We start from the raw sequence: 26,838 nt of genomic DNA on the forward strand, positions 1-26,838 counted from the left end.
AGATCCCACAACAACCACAGCTACTCCCACAACAAACACAGCTACTCCCAAAACAAACACAGCGGATCCCACAACAACCACAGCTGCTCCCACAACAACCACAACTGCTCCAACAACAACCACAGAATCTACCACAACAACCACAGTCACTACTTCAAAAACCATACAAACTCCCACAGCAACCACAGCTGCACTCACAACAACCACAGCTGCTCCCACAACAAACACAGCGGATCCCACAACAACCACAGCTACTCCCACAACAATCACAGCTGATCCCACAACAACCACAGCTAGTCCCACAACAAACACAGCTGATCCCACAACAACCACAGTTAGTCCCACAACAAACACAGCTGATCCCACAACAACCACAGCTACTCCCACAACAAACACAGCGGATCCCACAACAACCACAGCTACTCCCACAACAAACACAGCTGATCCCACAACAACCACAGCTACTCCCACAACAAACACAGCAGATCCCACAACAACCACAGCTACTCCCACAACAATCACAGCTGATCCCACAACAACCACAGCTAGTCCCACAACAAACACAGCTGATCCCACAACAACCACAGCTACTCCCACAACAAACACAGCGGATCCCACAACAACCACAGCTACTCCCACAACAAACACAACTGATCCCACAACAACCACAGCTACTCCCACAACAAACACAGCTGATCCGCCAACAACCACAGAATCTACCACAACAACCACAGTCGCTACTTCAAAAACCATAGAAACTCCCACAGCAACCACAGCTGCTCTCCCAACAACCACAGCTGCTCCCACAACAATCACAGCTGATCCCACAACAACCACAGCGGATCCCACAACAACCACAGCTACTCCCACAACAACCACAACTGCTCCAACAACAACCACAGAATCTACCACAACAACCACAGTCGCTACTTCAAAAACCATAGAAACTCCCACAGCAACCACAGCTGCTCTTACAACAACCACAGCTGCTCCCACAACAACCACAGCTGCTCCCACAACAACGACAGCTACTTACACAACATTCTCAGGTGTTCCCACAACAAACACAGTCGCTCCCACAACAACCACAGCTGCTTCCACCGCAAACACAGCGGCTCCCACAACAACCACAGCTGCTCCCACAACAACCAAAGCCGCTCCCACAGCAACCACAGCTGATCCCACAAACACCACAGCTGCTCCCACAACAACCACAGCTGCTCCCACAACAATCATAGCTGATCCCATATCAACAACAGCTGCTCTCCCAACAACCACAGCTGCTCCCACAACAAACACAGCGGATCCCACAACAACCACAGCTACTCCCACAACAACCACAACTGCTCCAACAACAAACACAGAATCTACCACAACAACCACAGTCGCTACTTCAAAAACCATAGAATCTCCCACAGCAACCACAGCTGCTCTCACAACAACCACAGCTGCTCCCACAACAATCATAGCTGATCCCATATCAACAACAGCTGCTCTCCCAACAACCACAGCTGCTCCCACAACAAACACAGCGGATCCCACAACAACCAAAACTGCTCCAACAACAACCACAGAATCTACCACAACAACCACAGTCGCTACTTCAAATACCATAGAATCTCCCACAGCAACCACAGCTGCTCTCACAACAACCACAGCTGCTCCCACAACAACCACAGCTGCTCCCACAACAAACCCAGTCACTCCCACAACAACCACAGCTGCTTCCACCGCAAACACAGCGGCTCCCACAACAACCACAGCTGCTCCCACAACAACCACAGCCGCTCCCACAGCAACCACAGCTGATCCCACAACAACCACAGCTGCTCCAACAACAACCACAGAATCTACCACAACAACCCCAGTCGCCACTTCAAAAATCACAGCTGCTCCCACAGCAACCACAGCTGCTCTCACAACAACCACAGCTGCTCCCACAACAACCACAGCTGCTCCCACAACAACCACAGCGGATCCCACAACAACCACAGCTACTCCCACAACAACCACAGCTGCTCCAACAACATCCACAGAATCTACCACAACAACCACAGTCGCCACTTCAAAAATCACAGAATCTCCCACAGCAACCACAGCTGCTCTCACAACAACCACAGCTGCTCCCACAACAACCACAGCTGCTCCCACAACAACCACAGCTGATCCCACAACAACCACAGCTGCTCTTACAACAACCACAGCTGCTCCCACAACAACCACAGCTTCTCCCACAACAACAACAGCTGCTCCAACAACAACCACAGCTGCTCTTACAACAACCACAGCTGCTCCCACAACAACCACAGCTGCTCCCACAACAACGACAGCTACTTACACAACATTCTCAGGTGTTCCCACAACAAACACAGTCGCTCCCACAACAACCACAGCTGCTTCCACCGCAAACACAGCGGCTCCCACAACAACCACAGCTGCTCCCACAACAACCACAGCCGCTCCCACAGCAACCACAGCTGATCCCACAAACACCACAGCTGCTCCCACAACAACCACAGCTGCTCCCACAACAATCATAGCTGATCCCATATCAACAACAGCTGCTCTCCCAACAACCACAGCTGCTCCCACAACAAACACAGCGGATCCCACAACAACCAAAACTGCTCCAAAAACAACCACAGAATCTACCACAACAACCACAGTCGCTACTTCAAAAACCATAGAATCTCCCACAGCAACCACAGCTGCTCTCACAACAACCACAGCTGCTCCCACAACAACCACAGCTGCTCCCACAACAAACCCAGTCACTCCCACAACAACCACAGCTGCTTCCACCGCAAACACAGCGGCTCCCACAACAACCACAGCTGCTCCCACAACAACCACAGCCGCTCCCACAGCAACCACAGCTGATCCCACAACAACCACAGCTGCTCCAACAACAACCACAGAATCTACCACAACAACCCCAGTCGCCACTTCAAAAATCACAGCTGCTCCCACAGCAACCACAGCTGCTCTCACAACAACCACAGCTGCTCCCACAACAACCACAGCTGCTCCCACAACAACCACAGCGGATCCCACAACAACCACAGCTACTCCCACAACAACCACAGCTGCTCCAACAACAACCACAGAATCTACCACAACAACCACAGTCGCCACTTCAAAAATCACAGAATCTCCCACAGCAACCACAGCTGCTCTCCCAACAACCACAGCTGCTCCCACAACAAACACAGCGGATCCCACAACAACCAAAACTGCTCCAACAACAACCACAGAATCTACCACAACAACCACAGTCGCTACTTCAAAAACCATAGAATCTCCCACAGCAACCACAGCTGCTCTCACAACAACCACAGCTGCTCCCACAACAACCACAGCTGCTCCCACAACAAACCCAGTCACTCCCACAACAACCACAGCTGCTTCCACCGCAAACACAGCGGCTCCCACAACAACCACAGCTGCTCCCACAACAACCACAGCCGCTCCCACAGCAACCACAGCTGATCCCACAACAACCACAGCTGCTCCAACAACAACCACAGAATCTACCACAACAACCCCAGTCGCCACTTCAAAAATCACAGCTGCTCCCACAGCAACCACAGCTGCTCTCACAACAACCACAGCTGCTCCCACAACAACCACAGCGGATCCCACAACAACCACAGCTACTCCCACAACAACCACAGCTGCTCCAACAACAACCACAGAATCTACCACAACAACCACAGTCGCCACTTCAAAAATCACAGAATCTCCCACAGCAACCACAGCTGCTCTCACAACAACCACAGCTGCTCCCACAACAACCACAGCTGCTCCCACAACAACCACAGCTGATCCCACAACAACCACAGCTGCTCTTACAACAACCACAGCTGCTCCCACAACAACCACAGCTTCTCCCACAACAACAACAGCTGCTCCCACAACAACCACAGCTGCTCCCACAACAACAACAGCTACTTACACAACATTCTCAGGTGTTCCCACAACAAACACAGTCGCTCCCACAACAACCACAGCTGCTTCCACCGCAAACACAGCGGCTCCCACAACAACCACAGCTGCTCCCACAACAACCACAGCCGCTCCCACAGCAACCACAGCTGATCCCACAAACACCACAGTTGCTCCCACAACAACCACAGCTGCTCCCACAACAATCATAGCTGATCCCATATCAACAACAGCTGCTCTCCCAACAACCACAGCTGCTCCCACAACAAACACAGCGGATCCCACAACAACCAAAACTGCTCCAACAACAACCACAGAATCTACCACAACAACCACAGTCGCTACTTCAAAAACCATAGAATCTCCCACAGCAACCACAGCTGCTCTCACAACAACCACAGCTGCTCCCACAACAACCACAGCTGCTCCCACAACAACCACAGCTGATCCCACAACAACCACAGCTGCTCTTACAACAACCACAGCTGCTCCCAAAACAACCACAGCTGCTCCCACAACAACAACAGCTGCTCCAACAACAACCATAGCTGCTCTTACAACAACCACAGCTGCTCCCACAACAACCACAGCTGCTCCCACAACAACTACAGCTACTTACACAACATTCTCAGGTGTTCCCACAACAAACACAGTCGCTCCCACAACAACCACAGCTGCTTCCACCGCAAACACAGCGGCTCCCACAACAACCACAGCTGCTCCCACAACAACCACAGCCGCTCCCACAGCAACCACAGCTGATCCCACAAACACCACAGCTGCTCCCACAACAACCACAGCTGCTCCCACAACAATCATAGCTGATCCCATATCAACAACAGCTGCTCTCCCAACAACCACAGCTGCTCCCACAACAAACACAGCGGATCCCACAACAACCACAGCTACTCCCAGAACAACCACAACTGCTCCAACAACAACCACAGAATCTACCACAACAACCACAGTCGCTACTTCAAAAACCATAGAATCTCCCACAGCAACCACAGCTGCTCTCACAAACACCACAGCTGCTCCCACAACAACCACAGCTGCTCCCACAACAACCAGAGCTGATCCCACAACAACCACAGCTGCTCTCACAACAACCACAGCTGCTCTCACAACAAACACAGCTGCTCCCACAACAATCACAGCTGATTCCATATCAACAACAGCTGCTCTCCCAACAAGCACTGCTGCTCCCACAACAAACACAGCGGATCCCACAATAACCACAGCTACTCAAACAACAACCACAGCTGCTCCAACAACAACCACAGAATCTACCACAACAACCACAGTCGCCACTTCAAAAATCACAGAATCTCACACAGCAACCACAGCTGCTCCCACAACAAACACAGCTGCTCCATCAACAACAACATATGCTCCCACATCAACCACTTCTGCTCCCACAACAACCACAGCTGTTCCAACAACAACCACAACTGCTCAAGCAACAACAACATATGCTGCCACAACAACCACAGCTGCTCCAGCAACAACCACAGCTGCTCAAGCAACAACAACATATGCTCCCACATCAACCACTTCTGCTCCCACAACAACCACAGCTGCTCCAGCAACAACAACATATGCTCCCACAACAACCACTTCTGCTCCCACAACAACCACAGCTGCTCCAGCAACAACCACAGCTGCTCAAGCAACAACAACATATTCTGCCACAACAACCACTTCTACTCCAGCAACAACCACAGCTGCTCTCAAAACCACCACAGCTGCTGCCACAACAACCACAGCTGCTCCAAGAACAACAACAGCTGCTCTGACCACAGTTACAACTGGTTATTCAACCACTACCACAACAGTGGCCCCTCCACCACCAGAGGTGAAGTTGGAGTTCAAATTGGAGCAAAACTTCACAGCAGATTTGAATAATGTTTCTTCACCAGAGTTCAAAGAATTAGCAAAGACTGTGTCTACAGCGGTAAATACTGTTTTACTTTCATTTTCAACCCTTTTAATATCATACTTTTAGATTCCCTAACAAAAAAAGGTTTGGGTCTAGTCAATTCAGTAAACAAAATATCATGTTATTAAATCAGGGAATAAAATCTAAAACTATTCTGCTCAATGATTGCTTCGACTGAATTTAAATGATTGATTGATATATTGATTTAGAAGTAGTTAACAAGTAATGAAGAAAATATTTCAAAATGATAAGCAAACCTTTACATTCAGGTTAAGGTGAGTTGTAAAGTATATTTCAATGTAAAACCTTCACAATGTCTCAGGACATATTCATGTATAAAATATGATATATTCATATTATTTTTTTACAGCTGGAAAATGTGTACAAAAGTAAATATGGATCCAGTTTCATTCGCATAGAAGTTATAGGTTTCAGGTAAGAAGTAATTCTAAGCATTTTTTTCTGACATCGTGTTTGGGGTTCTATTTAAGGTAGAAGTAATTTGTTTAATTGTTCATATTTATCATAGCATTTTAACATGAATCTGATCTGTTGATGAAATCATAATTTAAAATAATAATTGTGGTTGTTTTCCAGTCAAGGTTCAATTGTGGTAATCACTAAGCTGATATTTAACGATACCAGCTTAGTCCCTGCGAACAGTGATGTGGCTGCCACGATGACAGAGGCAGTTTCAAGCAACAGCTCTAATTTCTCTCTCCCAGTGAATACAGCCTCCATTGTGGCAACAAGTAAGACACACATATTATTTGCACTAGTTGTTCATCACAGATTTCCTGTTACTAATTTGTTATAACATATCAGTTAATTATAACTTGCACATGCAAGGAATGGTTCATTCAAGACTGTGCAATTCTATTAAAATAAATCACAACGTAGGTGGTGTGATACGGTCCCAAACAGGTGACGAAGGTCCTTTCCATTTAACTATGCAGCCTGGAATTGATTATCTGTCTTTTATTATTGCTATTTGACATAGAAAACAAACTAACAAATGTGGTTGTAAATAAGTTAATGTTAATGTTAATGTTAATGTTAATAAGATTTAGGTATAATGGAATCCTACAGAACACCATTGGATCAATCAGAATAGACAACCTAACAATTCATTTTATAATTACAGAGGTCATTGTACCAACACCACCAACAACAGCTGCTCTCACAACAACCACAGATGCTCCCACAACAAACACAGCAGCTCCCACAACAACTACAGCTGCTCCCACAACAACCACAGCTGCTCCCACAACACCCACAGATGCTCCCACAACATCCACAGTTGCTGCCACAACAACCACAGAATCTCCCACAACATCCACAGTTGCTGCCACAACAACCACATCTGTTCCCACAAGAACTGTTCCCACAACAACCACAGCTGTTCCCCCAACAACCTCAGCCTCACCCACAACAAACACAGCGGCTCCCACAACCACCCCAGCTGCTCCCACAACAACCACAGTCGCTACTTCAAAAACCCCAGCTGCTCCAACAACAACCTCAGCTGTTCCCACAACAACCCCAGCTGCTCCCACAACAACCACATCTGCTCTCACAACAACCACAGCTGCTCCCACAACAACCACAGCTACTCCAACAACAACCACGGCTACTCCGACAACAATCCCAGATGTTCCAACCACAACCACAACTCTTCCAACAACAACCACAACTGCTCCCACAACAAACACAGATATGTCCACAACATCCAACACAGCCATCCCCTCAACACTCACTGCTGCTCCCACAACAACCACAGCAGCTCCAACGACAACTACAATTGGGGCTACAACAACCACAGATACTCCAACAACAACCAAAACTGCTCCCACATCAACTACAGCTCATCCACCAACAACCACAGCTGTTCCCACAACAACCACAGAATCTCCCACAACAACCACAGTCGCTACTTCAAAAACCACACCTGCTCCAACAACAACCACAGCTGTTCCCACAACAACCACAGCTGCTCCCACAACAACCACAGCTGCTCCCACAAGAACCACGGCTACTCCGACAACAACGCCAGATGTTCCAACCACAACCACAACTCTTCCAACAACAACCACAACTGATCCCACAACAAACACAGATATGTCCACAACAACCACAGCAGCTCCAACGACAACCACAGCTGTTCCCACAACAACCACAGCTGCTCCCACAACAACCACAGCTGCTCCTACAACAAACAGAGCTGTTCCCACAACAACCACAGATACTTCAACAACAACCCCAGATGTTCCAACAACAACCACATCTGCTCCAACAACGACCACAGCTTCTCCCACAACGACCATACAAGCTCCAACGACAACTACAATTCGAGCTACAACAACCACAGATACTCCAACAACAACCACAACTGCTCCCACATCAACCACAACTTCTGCAACAACAACCCCAGCTGCTCCAACAACAACCTCAGCGGTTCCCACAACAACCACAGTCGCTACTTCAAAAACCACAGCTGCTCCAACAACAACCACAGCTGTTCCCACAACAACCACAGCTGTTCCCGCAACAACCACAGCTGCTCCCACAACAACCACAGCGGTTCCCACAACAACTAGAGCTGCTCCAACAACAACCTCAGATGTTCCAACAACATCCACATCTGTTCCAACAACAACCACAGTTTTTCCCACAACAATCATACAAGTTCCAACGACAACTACAATTGGGGCTACAACAAACACAGATACTCCAACAACAACCACAACTGCTCCAACGACAACTACAATTGGGGCTACAACAAACACAGATACTCCAACAACAACCAAAACTGCTCCCACATACACTACAGCTCCTCCAACAACAACCACAGCTGTTCCCACAACAACCACAGAATCTACCACAACAACCACAGTCGCTACTTCAAAAACCACAGCTGCTCCAACAACAACCTCAGATGTTCCAACAACAACCAGAACTGTTCCCACAACAACCACAGCTGTTCCCACAACAACCACAGCTGCTCCCACAACAACCACAGCTGCTACCATAACAACCACAGCGGTTCCCACTACAACCACAGCTGGTCCAACAACAACCACAGATGTTCCAACAACAACCACATCTGCTCCAACAACAACCACAGCTTCTCCCACAACAACCATACAAGCTCAAACGACAACTACAATTGGGGCTACAACAACCACAGATACTCCAAAAATAACCACAACTGCTCCCACAACAACCACAGCGGTTCCCACAACAAGCACAGCTGCTCCAACAACAACCCCAGATGTTCCAACAACAACCACAGCTGCTCCCACAACAACCACAGCGGTTCCCACAATAACCACAGATACTTCAACAACAACCCCAGATGTTCCAACAACAACCACATCTGCTCCAACAACGACCACAGCTTCTCCCACAACAACCATACAAGCTCCAACGACAACTACAATTCGAGCTACAACAACCACAGATACTCCAACAACAACCACAACTGCTCCCACATCAACCACACCTTCTGCAACAACAACCCCAGCTGCTCCAACAACAACCTCAGCTGTTCCCACAACAACCACAGTCGCTACTTCAAAAACCACAGCTGCTCCCACAACAACCACAGCTGTTCCCACAACAACCACAGCTGTTCCCACAACAACCACAGCTGCTCCCACAACAACCACAGCGGTTCCCACAACAACTAGAGCTGCTCCAACAACAACCTCAGATGTTCCAACAACATCCACATCTGTTCCAACAACAACCACCGTTTTTCCCACAACAATCATACAAGTTCCAACGACAACTACAATTGGGGCTACAACGACCACAGATACTCCAACAACAACCACAACTGCTCCAACGACAACTACAATTGGGGCTACAACAAACACAGATACTCCAACAACAACCAAAACTGCTCCCACATACACTACAGCTCCTCCAACAACAACCACAGCTGTTCCCACAACTACCACAGAATCTACCACAACAACCACAGTTGCTACTTCAAAAACCACAGCTGCTCCAACAACAACCAAAACTGTTCCCACAACAACCATAGCTGTTCCCACAACAACCACAGCTGCTCCCACAACAACCACAGCTGCTACCACAACAACCACAGATGTTCCAACAACAACCACATCTGCTCCAACAACAACCACAGCTTCTCCCACAACAACCACAGCGGTTCCCACAACAACTAGAGCTGCTCCAACAACAACCTCAGATGTTCCAACAACAACCAGAACTGTTCCCACAACAACCACAGCTGTTCCCACAACAACCACAGCTGCTCCCACAACAACCACAGCTGCTACCATAACAACCACAGCGGTTCCCACTACAACCACAGCTGGTCCAACAACAACCACAGATGTTCCAACAACAACCACATCTGCTCCAACAACAACCACAGCTTCTCCCACAACAACCATACAAGCTCAAACAACAACTACAATTGGGGCTACAACAACCACAGATACTCCAAAAATAACCACAACTGCTCCCACAACAACCACAGCGGTTCCCACAACAAGCACAGCTGCTCCAACAACAACCCCAGATGTTCCAACAACAACCACAGCTGCTCCCACAACAACCACAGCGGTTCCCACAACAACCACAGATACTTCAACAACAACCACTTCTGCTCCAACAACAACCACAGCTTCTCCCACAACAACCACAGCGGTTCCCACAACAACTAGAGCTGCTCCAACAACAACCTCAGATGTTCCAACAACAACCAGAACTGTTCCCACAACAACCACAGCTGTTCCCACAACAACCACAGCTGCTCCCACAACAACCACAGCTGCTACCATAACAACCACAGCGGTTCCCACTACAACCACAGCTGGTCCAACAACAACCACAGATGTTCCAACAACAACCACATCTGCTCCAACAACAACCACAGCTTCTCCCACAACAACCATACAAGCTCAAACAACAACTACAATTGGGGCTACAACAACCACAGATACTCCAAAAATAACCACAACTGCTCCCACAACAACCACAGCGGTTCCCACAACAAGCACAGCTGCTCCAACAACAACCCCAGATGTTCCAACAACAACCACAGCTGCTCCCACAACAACCACAGCGGTTCCCACAACAACCACAGATACTTCAACAACAACCCCAGATGTTCCAACAACAACCACATCTGCTCCAACAACGACCACAGCTTCTCCCACAACAACCATACAAGCTCCAACGACAACTACAATTGGGGCTACAACAACCACAGATACTCCAAAAATAACCACAACTGCTCCCACAACAACCACAGCGGATCCCACAACAAGCACAGCTGCTCCAACAACAACCCCAGATGTTCCAACAACAACCACAGCTGCTCCCACAACAACCACAGCGGTTCCCACAACAACCACAGATACTTCAACAACAACCCCAGATGTTCCAACAACAACCACAGATACTCCAACAACAACCACAACTGCTCCCACATCAACCACACCTTCTGCAACAACAACCCCAGCTGCTCCAACAACAACCTCAGCTGTTCCCACAACAACCACAGTCGCTACTTCAAAAACCACAGCTGCTCCCACAACAACCACAGCTGTTCCCACAACAACCACAGCTGTTCCCACAACAACCACAGCTGCTCCCACAACAACCACAGCGGTTCCCACAACAACTAGAGCTGCTCCAACAACAACCCCAGATGTTCCAACAACAACCACATCTGTTCCAACAACAACCACAGTTTTTCCCACAACAACCATACAAGTTCCAATGACAACTACAATTGGGGCTACAACAACCACAGATACTCCAACAACAACCACAACTGCTCCAACGACAACTACAATTGGGGCTACAACAACCACAGCTGTTCCCACAACAACCACAGAATCTACCACAACAACCACAGTCGCTACTTCAAAAACCACAGCTGCTCCCACAACAACCACAGCTGTTCCCACACAAACCACAGCTGCTACGACAACAACCCCAGATGTTCCAACAACAACCACATCTGCTCCAACAACAACCACAGCTTCTCCAACAACAACCATAAAGGCTCCAACGACAACTACAATTGGGGTTACAACAACCACAGATGCTCCCACAACAACCACAACTGCTCCCACATCGACCACACCTTCTCCAACAACAACCTCAACTGCTCGCACAACAACCACATCCTTCCCCACAACATCCACATCTGCTCCCACAACAACCACAGCAGCTCCAAAGACAACTACAACTGAGGCTACAGCAACCACAGATACTCCAACTACAACCATAGCTGCTCCCACAACAACCACAGCTGCTCCATCAACAACCACAGCTAATCCCACAACAACGACAGCTATTTACACAACATCCTCAGGTGTTCCCACATTAACCACAGCTGCTTCAACAGCAACCACACAATCTTCCACAACAACTACAGCTGCTCTCCCAACAACCACAGCTTCTCCCACAACAAGCACAGCTGCTCCAGCAACAACAACATATGCTCCCACATCAACCACTTCTGCTCCCACAACAACCACAGCTGCTCCAGCAACAACAACATATGCTCCCACAACAACCACTTCTGCTCCCACAACAACCACAGCTGCTCCAGCAACAACCACAGCTGCTCAAGCAACAACAACATATTCTGCCACAACAACCACTTCTGCTCCAGCAACAACCACAGCTGCTCTCAAAACCACCACAGCTGCTGCCACAACAACCACAGCTGCTCCAAGAACAACAACAGCTGCTCTGACCACAGTTACAACTGGTTATTCAACCACTACCACAACAGTGGCCCCTCCACCACCAGAGGTGAAGTTGGAGTTCAAATTGGAGCAAAACTTCACAGCAGATTTGAATAATGTTTCTTCACCAGAGTTCAAAGAATTAGCAAAGACTGTGTCTACAGCGGTAAATACTGTTTTACTTTCATTTTCAACCCTTTTAATATCATACTTTTAGATTCCCTAACAAAAAAAGGTTTGGGTCTAGTCAATTCAGTAAACAAAATATCATGTTATTAAATCAGGGAATAAAATCTAAAACTATTCTGCTCAATGATTGCTTCGACTGAATTTAAATGATTGATTGATATATTGATTTAGAAGTAGTTAACAAGTAATGAAGAAAATATTTCAAAATGATAAGCAAACCTTTACATTCGGGTTAGGGTGAGTTGTAAAGTATATATCAATGTAAAACCTTCACAATGTCTCAGGACATATTCATGTATAAAATATGATATATTCATATTATTTTTTTGCAGCTGGAAAATGTGTACAAAAGTAAATATGGATCCAGTTTCATTCGCATAGAAGTTATAGGTTTCAGGTAAGAAGTAATTCTAAGCATTTTTTTCTGACATCGTGTTTGGGGTTCTATTTAAGGTAGAAGTAATTTGTTTAATTGTTCATATTTATCATAGCATTTTAACATGAATCTGATCTGTTGATGAAATCATAATTTAAAATAATAATTGTGGTTGTTTTCCAGTCAAGGTTCAATTGTGGTAATCACTAAGCTGATATTTAACGATACCAGCTTAGTCCCTGCGAACAGTGATGTGGCTGCCACGATGACAGAGGCAGTTTCAAGCAACAGCTCTAATTTCTCTCTCCCAGTGAACACAGCCTCCATTGTGGCAACAAGTAAGACACACATATTATTTGCACTAGTTGTTCAACACAGATTTCCTGTTACTGATTTGTTATAACATATCAGTTAATTATAACTTGCATATGCAAGGAATGGTTCATTCAAGACTGTGCAATTCTATTAAAATAAATCACAACGTAGGTGGTGTGATCCGGTCCCAACGAAGGTCATTTACATTTAACTACGCAGCCTGGAGTTGATTATCGGTCTTTTATTATTGCTACTTGACATAGAAAACAAACTAACAAATGTGGTTGTAAAAGTGCTTAATTCTGAAGAGAAAACACAGTACCTTCTTATCTTATGCTCAACAACAAGAAGCAAAACTGAGTAACCCTACGTCCTCAGCACTGTTGATGAAACGTCTGTAACTTTGTTGACTGGGTTTTATGTCAGACTTTGTTTAGAGTTGTACACAATTTTTTGCCACTGTACAGTTAATAAGATTTAGGTATAATGGAATCCTATAGAACACCATTGGATCAATCAGAATAGAAAACCTAACAATCCATTTTATAATTACAGAGGTGATTGTACCAACACCACCCCCAGCAGCCACAACTCCAACTTCAGCTGTGGATACAACAACCACAGCTGCTCCAACATCAACCACAGCGGTTCCACAAACAACAACAGCTACTCTCACAACAACCGCAGATGCTCCCACAACAAACACAGCAGCTCCCACAACAACCACAGCTGCTCCCACAACAACCACAGCTGTTCCCACAACATCGCCACCTGCTCAGACAAAAACACCAGATGTTCCAACAACAACTACAGCTGCTCCCACAACCACCCCCGCTGCTCCCACAACAACCACAGAATCTCCCACAACATCCACAGTTGCTGCCACAACAACCACAGCTGTTCCCACAACAACGCCACATGCTCCGACAAAAACCACAGATGTTCCAACAACAACCACAGCTGCTCCAACAACAATCACAGCTGCTCCCATATCAACCACAGCTGCTCTCACAACAACCGCAGCCTCACCCACAACAATCACAGCGGCTCCCACAACATCCACAGCTGCTCCCACAACAACCACAGCTGCTCCAACAACAACCACAGCCTATCCCACAACAACCACAGCTTCTCCCACAACAACCACAGCTACTCCAACAACAACCACAGCTGCTCTCCCAACAACCGCAGCCTCACCCACAACAAATACAGAGGCTCCCACAACATCCCCAGCTGCTCCCACAACAACCACAGCTGCTCCATCAACAACCACAGAATCTCCCACAACAACCACAGCTGCTCCCACAACAATCACAGAATCTCCCACAACTACCACAGCTGCTCCCACAACAACCACAGCTGCTCTCACAACAACCACAGCTGCTCCCACAACAACCACAGCTACTCAAACAACAACCAGAGCCTATCCCACAACAACCACAGCTGCTCCCACAACAAACACAGCTGCTCCTACAGCAACCACAGCTGCTCCAACAAAAACCACATCATCTACCACAACAACCACAGAATCTCCCACAACAACCACAGTCGCTACTTCAAAAACCACAGCTGCTCCCACAACAACCCCAGCTGCTCCAACAACAACCTCAGCTGTTCCCACAACTACAATTGGGGCTACAACAACCACAGATACTCCAACAACCACTACTGCTCCCACATCAACCACAGCTGCTCCCACAACAACCACAGAATCTCCCACAACAACCACAGCTGCTCCCACAACAACCACAGCTGCTCCCACAACAACCAGAGCTGTTCCCACAACAACCACAGAATCTCCCACAACAACCACAGTCGCTACTTCAAAAACCACAGCTGCTCCCACAACAACCAGAGCTGTTCCCACAACAACCACAGCTGTTCCCACAACAACCACTGCTTCTCCCACAACAACCACAGCTGCTCCCACAACAACCACAGCGGTTCCCACAACAACCACAGCTGCTCCAACAACAACCCCAGATGTTCCAACAACAACCACATCCACTCCAACAACAACCACAGTTTTTCCCACAACAACCATACAAGTTCCAACGACAACTACAATTGGGGCTACAACAACCACAGATACTCCAACAACAACCACAACTGCTCCCACATCAATCACACCTTCTCCAACAACAACCACAGCTGCTCGCACAACAACCACATCCTTCCCCACATCTGCTCCCACAACAACCACAGCAGCTCCAACGACAACTACAATTGGGGCTACAGCAACTACAGATACTTCAACGACAACAACAACTGCTCCCACATCAACCATAGCTTCTCCAACAACAACCACAGCTGTTCCCACAACAACCACGGCTAGTCCGACAACAACCCCAGATATTCCATCCACAACCACAAATCCTCCCACAACAACCACAGCTGTTCCCACAACAACCACAGAATCTCCCACAACAACCACAGAATCTCCCACAACAACCACAGTCGCTACTTCAAAAACCACAGCTGCTCCCACAACAACCCCAGCTGCTCCAACAACAACCTCAGCTGTTCCCACAACTACAATTGGGGCTACAACAACCACAGATACACCAACAACAACCACTACTGCTCCCACATCAACCACAGCTGCTCCCACAACAACCACAGAATCTCCCACAACAACCACAGCTGCTCCCACAACAACCACAGCTGCTCCCACAACAACCAGAGCTGTTCCCACAACAACCAGAGCTGTTCCCACAACAACCACAGAATCTCCCACAACAACCACAGTCGCTACTTCAAAAACCACAGCTGCTCCCACAACAACCAGAGCTGTTCCCACAACAACCACAGCTGTTCCCACAACAACCACAGCTGTTCCAACAACAACCACTGCTGCTCCCACAACAACCACAGCTGCTCCCACAACAACCACAGCGGTTCCCACAACAACCACAGCTGCTCTAACAACAACCACAGCTGCCACCACAACAACCACAGGTTCCCTCATAACAACCACAGGTTCCCTCATAACAACCTCAGCTGCTGCTACGACGACAACATCTGCAGCTACAACAACCATAACTGCTCCAACAACAACCACATCTGCTCCGCTAACAACCACAGCTGGTCTCACAACAACCACAGCTGCTCCCACAACAACCACAGCTGCTCCAACAACAACCACAGCTGCTCTAACAACAACCACAGCTGCTCTAACAACAAACACAGCTGCTCTAACAACAACCACAGCTGTCCCCACAACAACCACATGTTCCCTCATAACAACCTCAGCTGCTGCTACGACGACAACAGCTGCAGCTACAACAACCATAACTGCTCCAACAACAACCACATCTGCTCCGCTAACAACCACAGCTGGTCTCACAACAACCACAGATGCTCCCACATCAACCACAATTTCTCTCACAACAACCACAGCTGCTCCCACAACAACCACAGCTGCTCTCACAACTACCTTAGCTGCTCCTACAACAACCATAACTGCTCCAACAACAACCTCAGCTGCTCCCAAAACAACCATAGCTGCTTTCACAACAACCACAGCGGCCCCAACAACAACCACACCTGCTCCTACAACAACCACAGCTGCTGCTTACACAACAACAGCTGCGGCTATAACAAACATAACTGCTCCAACAACAACCACAGCAGCTTCCCTAACAACCACAGTTGCTCCCACAACAATCACAGGTTCTCCCACAACAACCACAGTTGCTCCCACAACAACCACAGCTGCTCCCTCTACAACCACAGCTGTTCTACAATCAGCCACAGCTGCTCCCACAACAACCACAGCTTCTCCCACAACAACCACATCTGCTCCAACAACAACAACAGCTACTCTAACAACAACCACAGCTGCTCTAACAACAACCACAGCTGCTCCCACAACAACCACAGCTGCTGCTATGACAACAACAGCTGCGGATATAACAACTCTAACTGCTCCAACAACAACCACAGCTGCTCCCCTAACAACCACAGCTGGTCTCACAACAACCACAGTTTCTCCCACAACAACCACAGTTTCTCTCACAACAACCACAGCTGCTCCCACAACAACCACAGTTGCCCCCACCACAACCACAGCTGCACCCATCACAACCACAGCTGTTGCACAAACAGCAACAGCTGCTCCCATAATGACCACAACTTCTCCCACAACAACCACATCTTCTCCCACAACAACCCTAGCTGCTCCAACAACAACCACAGCTGCTCCAACAACAACTACAGCTGCTCCAACAACAACCACAGCTGCTCCAACAACAACCACATCTGCTCCCCTAACAACCACAGCTGCTCCCACAACAATCCTAGCTGCTTCCACAACAACCACAGCTGCTGCTACGACAACAACAGCTGCTCCCATAACTACCACAGCTGCTCCCACATCAACCACAGCTGCTCCCACAACAACCTTAGCTGCTCCCACAACAACCACAGCTACTCCAACAACAACCACTGTTGCTCTGACCACAGTTACAACTGGTTCCTCAACTACTATCAGAACAGCTGCCCCTCCACCACCAGAGGTTAAGTTGGGCTTCAAATTGGAGCAAAACTTCCAAGCAGATTTGAAAAATGTTTCTTCACCAGCGTTCAAAGCATTAGCAAGTACTTTGGCTACAGAGGTAAATTCTGTTTTACTTTCCACTCTTTTAATAATGCTGTTCATCTTCAGTTGTACAACTGTCAGGTTCCTAAAGGGGAATTTCGTCCCCCAAATAAGTTTTTATATTTGTCATTTGGTCAAACACATTCCCTCAAATTGTTTATGTCAACGTTTCAGTTCTCAAGATAAATTGCTAAAATTGCTTATATTACTTTTACAGCTGGACACAGTTTATCGAAACAAATATGGATCCAGTTTTAATCGCACAGAGGTTCTAGGTTTCAGGTACGTAGTTATTCTTGAGTTTTTATTTAGATTTTGGGTCATTATTGGAATACATTTTAAGATAATTGTATTCATCAATTAATTTAAAGGGAAATCATTCAATTGTGGTAGTGTTCATATTTGTCATAGCATTTAAATATGAATTTGCTTTACTGATGGTATCATATTAATTGTTTTTCATTTTTTTTCACTTTCCAGTCAAGGTTCGGTTGTGGTAGATGCTAAGCTGATATTTAACAATGCCAGCTCAGTCCCTGAGTCCAGTGCAGTGGTTGAAACCTTGATAGAGAATGTCTCAAGCAACAGCTCTTATTTCTCTCTCCCAGTGAACACAACTTCTATCGTGGCAACAAGTACGACACCTTAATATTCTGAACTCTAAATGACTTAGTATTTCCAAGCACTCTCTCTACCTCAGGTGTTTTAAAGACCATGTTATCATACAGCTGCACTTCTTTATATATCTGCATTTTACTGTCCAAAGTTTGAGTATACTCAATTAATTATATTAATCTGGTCTCTATATTACTTAACTGTTTTACATTCTAAGAATATTATAACAACTGAAACAAATTCCTATAAACAATTATTGATTGGACATCAAGTAATCTATTCTATCTTGTCATGTCACAATAAAATTCTGGACGTTAACAGTGATCAGATGTTGTCAAAGCTGTGTACGATGCTTAATGTAGATTTTTTCTTTAACATCAATACATCTTCTGTTATACATACATAATGATATCTGATGATTTGCTGTCTTCCAGGAGTCGTTTCAACCTCAGCTACAACTACTACTTCTACTCCAGATCCTCCAATATCAACACCATATACGGTCATGAACGCAACTTCAGCCCCCTCAAACAGGTCAACTACAAATATGGTTGTCAATGCAACATCGGCTCCTGTGAATCTGTCAACTACACACATAGTGCCCAATGGACCATCAGCGCCCATAAATGTGTTAACATCAGCCCAAAATGCTGTCAATGTCACATCAGGACCTGTAACACAAAGCAATACAACTTCAACACTATCAACTACAACCCCATCTTTGTCAACTACCCCAATAGTCAACACAACAGCTCCTTCAACTGCCCCCATAGTCAACACAACAGCAACTCCAACTACCCCAGTAGTCAGCACAACAGTTCCTCCAACTACTGCAGTAGTAAAAACATCTCTAGCTCCAACCGCTCCGATAACCAATTTGACCGAAGTACTAACTACCCCATTACCAACTACGCCGGTAGCAACTACCCCAGTAACAACTACCCAAGTGCCAACTACAACGGCATCCCGTGCAACAGAGGCGCCACTGACCAGCCCACAACTGTCACTGCAGTTCAGCCTGATATCTACCTTCAATAGCTCTCTGAGCAACAGCAGTTCACCAGAGTTCCTGGCTTTGTCAAATGATGTGACTACACAGGTAACTTTAATTTAATTTAATACAGTGTCGTTAGTTGTTTGAAAGACGCATGACAAAAATCAGAATCATGATACCAGCCTTACATTGTTGAATTGTTATTATAATATAACTTCTGTATACATTTCTTTTCAGCTGGATAATTTGTTCAAGGCTCTATTTGGAGTCAGTTTCCTTCGAACTGTTGTGAATAGTTTCAGGTGGGTACATAATTATCATCTGAAAAATAACATTTCAATGAGCATTGTTATTTAGTATGCCTTGGGAGTGGGTTGTTACTGAAGTAACGCTTGTAAAAGTTCTTAACATTTTTCTCATATTATTTTCAGGTCAGGGTCAATTGTGGTGAATTCTACGTTGATATTCAACAACATCAGCTCAGTGCCCAACGATAGCCTGGTAGCACAAACTTTACAAACTGCCATTACTTCCAACACGTCTGGCCTGACCTTGCCTATCAATTCATCCTCCATTGTGGTCACACGTAAGACAATTCATCAACACATCGCTTTACCTATTCTCACACACTCAAAACACTAGATGGCGCCGAAAGATAGGGCTGCCTCGCTTCTAGTTCTTAGGAGACTTTGTAGTGTTTCGTTTTTTAATGTATTTTTTCTCACATTGTTTGCCCAGAAAATATATGTGTTATTTATTACAGCTGGGAAGCACTATTAGATATCAGAGCAACGGTAACTCACCAGCACTACCAGCATTATGACCAGCAATACGACTTTCCCCAAGCAGATCCTTTGTTTGCACCACCGAGGGCAATTGAACTGATTCCAGAGGCTGACCCAAAACAACGCCGGGGAAAAAGGGGTCCTCGGAGAGTTCTTCTAGTCCATCTTAGAAGGCGTGCACATGACACACCTCTCCAGAGTATATTATTTGCTATTGTTCAGTCCCTGATTAACAACGTTGATGAGATTAGGGCAAGGGTTTCTTTCCAGAGAGACATCACAGATTGCAACATACTCTGTTTCACGGAAACATGGCTCTCTCGGGATATACTGTCGGAGTTGGTCCAGCAATCTGTATTATCAGTTCATCGCACCGACAGTAATAAACATCTCGCTGGGAAGAAGGAGATGTATGTTTGATGATTAACAACAAATTATGTAATTGTGATAACATAGAGGAACATACAAGTCCTTTTGTTCACCTGACCTAGAATACCTCACAATCAAATGTATATCCCCCCTCAAGCTGATACCACGATGGCCCTCAAGGAACTTCACTGGACTTTATGCAAACTGGAAACCATATATCCGGAAGATGCATTTATTTTAGCTGGAGATTTGAACGAAGCAAATTTGAGAAAAAGGCTGCCTAAATTCTATCATCAATTTGAGTGTAGTACTCATGCTGCTAAAACACTTGACCACTGTTACTCCAACTTCCGGGATGCATACCAGTCCCTCCCCCGCCCTCCTTTCGGCAAATCTGACCACAACTCCATTTTTCTGTTCCCTTCCTATAGGCAGAAACTCAAACTGTTAGTACCCGTGCTGAGGACTATTCAACGCTGGTCTGACCAATTGGAATCCGTGTTTCAAGACTGTTTTGGGATATATTCCGGGTAGCTTCCGAGAATAATATGGGCGAATTCACTAAAACGATAACTGAGTTTATCAGGAAGTGTATAGGAATTTTGTACCCACTGTGACTATTAGAACCAACCCTAACCAGAGACCGTGGATAGATGGCAGTATTAGCGTAAAACAGAAAACACGAACCATCGCATTTAAACATGGAAGGTGACTGGGAATATGGAAGAATACAAACAGAGTAGTCATTCCCTCCGACAAGGCAATCAAACAGGCAAAACGTCAGTATAGAGACAAAGTGGATTCACAATTCAACGGCTCAATACGTATGTGGCAGGGTCTACAGACAATCATGGACTACAAAAGGAAAACCAGAGGAAACAAAAGGAAAACCAGCCATGTTGCGGACACCGACATATTGCCTATTGGTTACTAACACAATGCAATAAAGGGTCCCTAGTGGACTAAACCGATATGACGGCTTGGTAGACCATGGACAGGGGTGGGGACAGATAAAGAGTGGGAAAGACATAATGGGACCCACTACACACAGTTGATAACTAGGCTCATTGACATGATTATACTTTTCACATAAACATCCGCTCATTTGAAAAGAATTGCAATATATACATTCACACCGTATGTCTTGTTGTCTTATTTGACTAAATCTTCGGTCTGTCTGCTGGACAGTTGGTCGACAGAAATTCTCTGGCTGTGTCCACCAGAGATCAAAGTCTTTCATAGTTGTAGCTCTGTTACAATGGATAATTCAGATGTACCAATGGTCGTTCTACAGGGAAATGTTCTCCAGAATGGATCTTTCAGAGTACAATTCGGTCGTTTGATCGTGAAATGTTCTCCTTTCGTCTTCGGTCGAGTTTCCTAGACTATTCCACATATAGAGCTGCAGACTGTGAATGTGTGCATCTTTAGTTTTGTAGATTTCCTAACAATTCACAACGTCCGGTTCAACACTGTCCGTCTGCTTGTTCTGTAGAGTAGTTTCCATTTCAACGTGGGGACTGCCGTCCCTGCGTTTTCTTGACTAATTGTAAATTTTGTCACAAGTAGGTTTTATGCACTCGGGGGAAAAGGGGTGTTCCCTCCTTTTGTCTGTGCTTACGTAGACGTGGCCACTGGCTTGGTTAAGACTTCATATGAAAAACAATTTTCTAATTTAGAAGTCTAACATCACATTACATCTTCTCACAAATGGTTTCAAATTTAATCATGTCAGTTCCCCAAAATGTGGGTATAACCCTGACAACTGGGAAATACTGTATATACATTCAAAGATACAGTTATGTTATTATTCTGTCCTCATGAGATCCCAAAACACAACTGATCAGGCATTTCATCTCATATGTTTATAAAAGTATTCTATAATATTCTACTGTATTTTAGTCTATGCCAATCTGATATTGCTCTCCCATATATTTGTATATTCTTAAATCCATTCGTTACTTAGATTTGTGTGTTTGCGGAATATGTTGTGAAATTGTTAGATATTACTTGTTAGATATTGCTGCACTGTCAGAACCAGAAGCACAAGCATTTCGCTACACACGCAGTAACATCTGCTAAACAAGTGTATGTGACCAATAAAATGTGTATTTTATTTAATAATTGCAAAATGTAAACATTGCATTAAATGTTGCATTTTTCAGGCGCTACTACAATGACTAATGCAACCACCTCCGCTGCAACAACTGCTGCTCCAACTGCAGCTGTGACCACCAACACACTAGCAGATGTCACCACGACCCCTCCGGCAGTGGCCAAAACCACCACCACTGCTGTTCCGGCAGCAACCACCACCACCGCTGTTCCGGTAAAAACCACCACCACCGCTGTTCCGGTAGCAACCACCACCACCGCTGTTCCGGTAGCAACCACCACCACCGCTGTTCTCGCAGCAACCACCACCACCACCGCTGTTCTGGCAGCAACCACCACCACCACCGCTGTTCCGTCAGCAACCACCACCACCGCTGTTCCGTCAGCAACCACCACCACCGCTGTTCCGGTAGCAACCACCACCACCGCTGTTCCGTCAGCAACCACCACCACCGCTGTTCCGTCAGCAACCACCACCACTGCTGTTCCGGCAGCAACCACCACCACCGCTGTTCCGTCAGCAACCACCACCACCGCTGTTCCGTCAGCAACCACCACCACCGCTGTTCCGGCATTAACCACCACCACCGCTGTTCCGGTTGCTACCACCACCACCGCTGTTCAGGCAGCAGCCACCACCACTGCTTTCGCACCAACTGACCCTCCTTCTTCTAGTGAAGGAACCCTGATTCTTCGGTTCAGTCTCGATGAGAAATTCACCTCGGATCTTGCCAACCCGTCCTCTTCAGCATTCAAGGCTCTGGCTGGCAAAGTGGTCTCAGAGGTAAGTATCCAGAAGCCTTTTCATCAATACACACCACACCAAAGAGACTGGATATGAGTTGGCATCCTATTGTTAGATAGAACCAAAGACTATTCAGTACAAAGTTATCGTACTCCGGGACCTCCCCGTTGAGAACAATGTCCAGACTTTTTTTACGGTCTTCTTAGTGGACATGAACACTTGTGCCTGCCTAACAGCTGTTATGGGCAACAGACAGTACAATGTGCACCGCATGGGAAATATTTACAGTTTTGCATGTCAGTAGTCAAGTCATTAAGATATTAAACAACTTTTAAATGCAGAAATACAGCCAGTGTGATGAATTTTGCATCATATGAAGCAAACGCAGCATCTTATGATGCAAAATGGATCATACCTGCTGTGTTTCTGTATTTTGAATGATAAATATCTTCAAAACATTTTGGGGATTATTTCAACAATGGACTAATGAAACAAACACTAAAAGACAGTTTTTGAGTGGCGTATTCCTAACTTTGAAATTTGAAGTTTGGAGCAACTTTGAAATTTGACGTTGTATTGCATGTCAGCATTCATGTATGACACATTTTCCGTTAATGGTTAAGGTTTTGGATAGGGTTAAAACAGTATGTTTAGGCATTCATTCCGAAAGGTTAAATTAACGGTTAATGTTTGGGATAGAGTTGAAACAAAAACATAATAAACTAGTGTCTACAACTGGTATTGAACATGCAACCTTTGTATCCATTGTTATGGGATTATGGGATTTCCTGATGTCTTTACGATATGGACAGGCATCCAATTTCAAGGTCAATCTTGAGCAGTCTGGGCTTTGTTCTATGACATCAAAGCGTTATTTATTATAATCCTCAACATCTCATTTTTCAGAACACATTCAGTCATCTTGATTTACACCATTTCCCTCTCTCAGAAAAAAAAACAGCTAAAGTATCCCAATTAGCAGAAGAGTCTGGGGCACCTTCTTGTAGCGCTTGGTGATTTGACTCTTTGAGTTCTGGCCCTGTTTTAATTTTTACGCAAATGATGTTAAGCTTTGGTAATCATATTTTTATATTTCAATGCAGGTGAACAAGATTTTTGCTAGAACCCCAAGCTTCCTTCGTTCCATTGTCAACTCATTCAAGTAAGTATGAATTCTCATTACCGACTTGAATACTTTGATTATGACAGTGATGATAATGATTTCTGTGGGTTGTCCATTTTCTTTCCTAGGAGTGGATCTGTAGTTACCAACATGACTCTGGTGTTCAGTAACAAATCTTCGGTTCCCAGCGCATGCAGCGCACAGGCAACTTTCACCATCAGTTCCACCTCCCTGAACATCCTACAGGGCAGCGTCAATGTTGGTATGTATTAATTGGCACAATACAACTACACATATGTAAGAGCAAAGTCAACATTTGAACAGAAACATGAAAAGACAATCTACTTTCATCATTCACTGAACCATATCTTTATTTTTCCTACTTTTTCAGAGTCATCAGTCAATTCAGGAAGTGCTCCCCGACCCACTGCCTTCTGTCTGGCTTTCTTGCCTCTCACTTTGGCACTGCTAATGGTACAGTTGCTGGCTAACTAATAGCCTGTGTCATAGCTCCTATGGCATTTTTTTCACCAATGAATTGTTTTCCAGCTCTCATAGAGACAGCCTTATGATTAAGGACCTGCTTTGGCAGAAGAATGCACAATGGATTGTGCCTGTGTTAATTGGCAAAATATATATATATATATTTAATGTACATTCCCCCAAGTACATACACAAACAAAACACACCTAATTGTACATTTTGATGTCAAGTATGATATTTGTGACATTCCTTAAGAAATCATATCGTTTTTTTTCTGCTAATGAATTTTAAATGCATATACCTTTGCTTACAAGTGACTATATTTATACTTAACCATATAGGCTCCAAAGACATTACTTATTTATTTGCATCTTGCACACAGCAGCTTGCACATGTTTTATCTGTTAGATTAATACAGAAAATAACTGAATGATTAGAAAACCGTTCCTACAACATGTGACATCCAAATCCTATTGTATACTTTTTTTTATTGTGTTATTTGATCATAGTTGCATTTTTAATTATTAACTTATTGTAACTACTTTATATCTGTTTTTAAATTCACCAAGACCAAATACCAAATACCTTTATGATAATTATATTTTGAGTCATGTAATTGGGTTGAAAAAAGTTTATTTTTCTCAAATGTTGTGCACAAATTTGCTTTCATCTCTGTTAGTGAGAATGTATCCTTTGCCAAGATAATCAACCCCCCATAACAGTTTTCGCATATGAACACTTCACATGTTGCATTTATACGTTTGTTCAGTATTCCTGTAAATCTATCTATTTATCTGTCATTAAATAAGCGTTTTGAATGAAACATTAAATCATTTTATTTCTTTGAGAAAGTAGTGTTCCAATTTATAAATGCAGTAGAAAATGGTGACTCGCACTCAAAATTGAAAAATACCAGTTCATATTCTGAGCGATACCATCAATACGAATAATACCTCAAGTTAGTTTAAAAAATGTGTGAGGTGTTTTTGCAATATGGTCATTCAAATTATACAATACCTAATGGAACATATGGAGTACAAAACTATATGGGGATATCAACGACAGCAGGGGAAAGTGTGTAGATAGATCCATATATCTAAGATGGGAAAATGCAAAAGAAGAAATGAGAAGCACATAGCATCATACACCGCTCACGCACTGCATGAGCACTATATAGCTTCTGAACACTAAAGATATAGATCTCTCTTATTCAAAACCAAAAACACAATATATATATATATATATATTTTGCAAACATCCATCAAGCTCCTTAATTAATGCCATGAAATTGTCTCTTTTTGAGTTTCATTCTGTCCTTTGGTAATATCAATCACTCTACAAAATAAGTTTCTTCAATTGAAAATAAAGTTTAGTTTAGAAATCTCCTACAACGTTGTATGCTTGTTTTTGTAGTATGGAAAGTATATTTATATATTATTACTAAGTAACATAATATGGGGTGTAATGGATTATGATGAACCTATATCAAAACTTTTGGGCAAATTAAC

The 26,838-nt window shown here is 45.1% G+C and overlaps 1 protein-coding gene across 1 annotated transcript; it reads left to right on the plus strand.

Annotated features, from left to right (window-relative positions):
- Positions 1 to 16,629: 16,629 nt before the first annotated feature.
- LOC109900426 (GATA zinc finger domain-containing protein 14) lies at positions 16,630 to 26,160 on the plus strand. The gene is made up of 10 exons (XM_031837720.1): positions 16,630 to 18,117; positions 18,319 to 18,383; positions 18,582 to 18,736; positions 19,151 to 19,815; positions 19,948 to 20,012; positions 20,142 to 20,296; positions 23,030 to 23,763; positions 24,828 to 24,886; positions 24,976 to 25,109; positions 25,239 to 26,160. The coding sequence occupies exon 1, from the start codon at positions 16,731 to 16,733 to the stop codon at positions 18,021 to 18,023; it is 1,293 nt and encodes a 430-aa protein (XP_031693580.1). The 5' UTR covers positions 16,630 to 16,730; the 3' UTR covers positions 18,024 to 18,117; positions 18,319 to 18,383; positions 18,582 to 18,736; positions 19,151 to 19,815; positions 19,948 to 20,012; positions 20,142 to 20,296; positions 23,030 to 23,763; positions 24,828 to 24,886; positions 24,976 to 25,109; positions 25,239 to 26,160.
- Positions 26,161 to 26,838: the final 678 nt, after the last annotated feature.

This window comes from Oncorhynchus kisutch, linkage group LG12 (genome assembly GCF_002021735.2).
Source record: "Oncorhynchus kisutch isolate 150728-3 linkage group LG12, Okis_V2, whole genome shotgun sequence".
Classification (NCBI taxonomy): Eukaryota; Metazoa; Chordata; class Actinopteri; order Salmoniformes; family Salmonidae; genus Oncorhynchus; species Oncorhynchus kisutch.